This window comes from Astatotilapia calliptera, unplaced genomic scaffold (assembly GCF_900246225.1).
Source record: "Astatotilapia calliptera unplaced genomic scaffold, fAstCal1.2 U_scaffold_52, whole genome shotgun sequence".
Lineage (NCBI taxonomy): Eukaryota > Metazoa > Chordata > Actinopteri > Cichliformes > Cichlidae > Astatotilapia > Astatotilapia calliptera.
In genome coordinates, this window is record NW_020535792.1 from 2,501 (window position 1) to 5,561 (window position 3,061).

Sequence of the window (3,061 nt, forward strand, 5' to 3'; positions counted from 1 at the left end):
TGCCGCCGCTGCTGTTGCTGCTGCTGTTGCTGATGCGGCGGCTAGGCCGGGGCTCGGGGCCGGAGCGATGGTGGTAATAACGAGGAGCTGTGGTGAGGAGCAGCACGTTCTTGTTCTTCTTGGCCACGTAGGAGAGGATGATCGTGTCGGGCCCTCCTCCTCCTCCTCCTCCTCCTCCTCCTTCTCGTCCTCCTCTTCCTCCCCCTCGTCCCGCGGAGCCGCCGAGTACCACGGATTCGACGGAGCCCACGGCCCTGCCCTTGACGCAGCGCAGCTCTCTGGGGATCTCGGGTCTGTTCGACCGCAGAGTGCCCAGCACGGTGTGGCCTCTCTCGCGATAGAGCCTATCGGCGAGCTCGCGCGAGGTGAAAAAGTTGTCGCACGTGACGTTGCGTCCCGGAGTCAGTCCCTCGGTGAGGTCCACGACCACTCGAGTGGCCAGGTGCTTTTCGGGAGGGCCGCGCTTGTCGGGCTTGCCGGTGTAGACTTGCATCTTCCACGCGTAGCTGGAACGCGCGTCGCACGCCACCCATATCTTGATCCCGTACCTGGCCGGCTTGCTGGGCATGTACTGTCTGAACGGACACCGTCCTGATGGATGGATGGAGAGGGAGAGAGAGAGAGAGAGAGAGAGAGAGAGAGAGAGAGAGAGAGAGAGAGAGAGAGAGAGAGAGAGATGTGGGAAAGTGTGGGGGGAGATTGGGGCAGAAACGCAAGGAGAAGACATTCAATTCAATTCAATTTTATTTATATAGCGCCAAATCACAACAAAAGTCGCCTCAAGGCGCTTCATAGATGATACAAAGACATAAAGAGTCATAGACTTCATAGCTTCATAGACATAAAGACATAAAGAGTCATAGACTTCATAGCTTCATAGACATAAAGAGTCATGCGAAAGCAGCACAAACGCGGAACCCAACACGAGTATGCAACAGAGCAGCGAGCTAGCCCGTTTTCGTCATTCCCGCTCCTATTCCTCCTCTCTTCCCCCAGTCACACACACACACACACACACACACACACACACACACACACACACACACACACACCACATAGTACGTACGTACGTACCTCTGAACGGCACCAGTCTCTCGTCGACGGTGACCTCCGGTCCCGGGCGGTACATGGCGGGCAACCTCGCGCACCACTCGTCCCACACGGCTCTGATGGGGGCCAGTTTGTCGTAGCAGCTATCGCCCTCGCCCTCGCCTTCGCCTCGCCCGGCCCTTCTGGTCTCCCTGTCGTCGAAGCGCAGCGCGCTCGAGTAGGCTCGAAAGGTCTTGAGCGGCATCGTGGCTCTGAACACGGACCTGCCGCTCTCGGCGTCCCACAGGCTCTCGCAGGCCTCTCCCCGGGACCTGTACACGCCGGCGAGCACGAGCAGCCCCAGGTAGGCTCGGAACTCGACGCGGCCCATGGGCTTCCATCCGTCGATGGCGGGCCTGCGCCTGCCCGCTTCCAGGTTGGTCATGGCGATCACCGAGTCCTCTATCTCCGGCGGGAAGTAGGCCATGAACGCGGAGGCCTCGTCTCGCGCCGCCGCCACGGCCTCTTCGGTGGGGCCTCGTCCCGGCGGGTCGAGGTCGTCGTCTTCTTCTTCTAATTCTAATTCTTCTTCTTCTAATTCTTCTTCTTCTTCTTCTTCTTCTTCATAGTCTTTGTCTTCTTCATCGTCATCGTTATAATCATCAGCGAGGACGTCTTCTTCTTCTTCTTCTTCTTCTTCTTCATCATTGGCGAGGATGTCTTCTTTTTCTTCTTCATAGTCTTTGTCTTTGTCTTCTTCTTCTTCTTCTTCTTTTTCTTCTTCTTCTTCTTCATCATCATTGGCGAGGATGTCTTCTTTTTCTTCTTCTTCTTCTTCTTCATTGTCTTTGTCTTCTTCTTCATCATCATTGGCGAGGATGTCTTCTTCTTCTTCTTCATAGTCTTTGTCTTCTTCTTTTTCTTCTTCTTCATCATCATCATCATCGGCGAGGACGTCTTCTTCTTCTTCTTCTTCTTCTTCTTCATAGTCTTTGTCTTCTTCGTCATCGTCGTAGTCGTAATCGTCGGCTACATCAGCGTCGCGAGTTTCACCGACAGCGCCGCGGCCGCGATCGCGCCCAGGATCATGAACGCCACCTGCAGCGCGGCCGGCGTCGTCCTCTTGCCAAATCTCCCGAGTCCCCCGCCCCGGTGGGTCGGCGCCTGCTTCTTCTTCCTCTCCCTCTCGGCGGTTCGACTCGCCTTGCGAGCCGCCGTCCTGGCAGAGTTGCGACGCCATTTCGTAACCGCGATCGTCTTCCTCGCAACTACCCACCCCATCGTTTTCGTCCTCCTGATCCTCCGAGTGGCTCTCCTCCTCCTCGTCGTCTGCGAGCGTTCGGGCCGTCGGGTCGTCGTTGTCGTCCCCCTCGGCCTCTTGCTCCTCTTCCTTGCTCTCGTCCTCCTCCAAGTTCTCCTGTAGCTGCTGCTGCTGCTGCTGCTGCTGCTGCTGCTGCTGCTGCTGCCGCTGCTGCCGCTGCTGCCGCTGCTCTTGGTCTTCCTCGACCCCTAGCCCTCGATAGCGAAACGTGGCCGGTCGCAACAACGGAGCCACCGGAGCCGACCACGCAGCGTACGCCAAATGCGATGGCGATGGCGACGGTGATGGTGATGGTGAGCGGGAGGAGGAGGAGGAGGAGGAGGAGGAGGACACCGCTGGCGATTGCGATCCGCCTGTACCACCGACCTTAGTGCTCTTTGGCTCCCACGGTCTAGTGCGTGACATTATCTTCTTCTTCTTCTTCTTCTTCGTCTTCTTCTGCTTTCGCCGGGGTGTTTCTCGACCACCTTTTTTACAAGACTTTATATCTCTCTCTCTCTCTCTCTCTCTCTCTCTCTCTCTCTCTCTCTCTCTCTCTCTCTCTCTCTCTCCAATCCCATCCAATCCCCATCCCATCCCATCCCCATCCCATCGGGGGGGGGGGGGGATCTCGCGACCCCAACCTCCTCCCTCCCTCCCTCCCTCGGCGGGGGACCCGCATCCCCCGAGCCCGCCATACCATCCCATCCCATCCTATCCCATCCCATCCCC

The 3,061-nt window shown here is 57.5% G+C and overlaps 1 protein-coding gene across 1 annotated transcript in view; it reads right to left on the reverse strand.

Moving 5' to 3' along the window:
* LOC113018273 (piggyBac transposable element-derived protein 4-like) overlaps positions 1 to 1,633 on the reverse strand; it is a 2,257-nt gene extending 624 nt beyond the window's left edge. Inside the window, exons 1-2 of the mRNA XM_026161331.1 lie at positions 1,075 to 1,633; positions 1 to 591 (exon numbers count right to left, since the gene is read on the reverse strand). The exon at positions 1 to 591 is cut by the window's left edge and continues 624 nt beyond it. Of these exons, the coding sequence (XP_026017116.1) occupies positions 1 to 591; positions 1,075 to 1,516 (1,033 nt within the window). The 5' untranslated portion in view covers positions 1,517 to 1,633. The remainder of the gene's footprint in view (positions 592 to 1,074) is intronic.
* Positions 1,634 to 3,061: the final 1,428 nt, after the last annotated feature.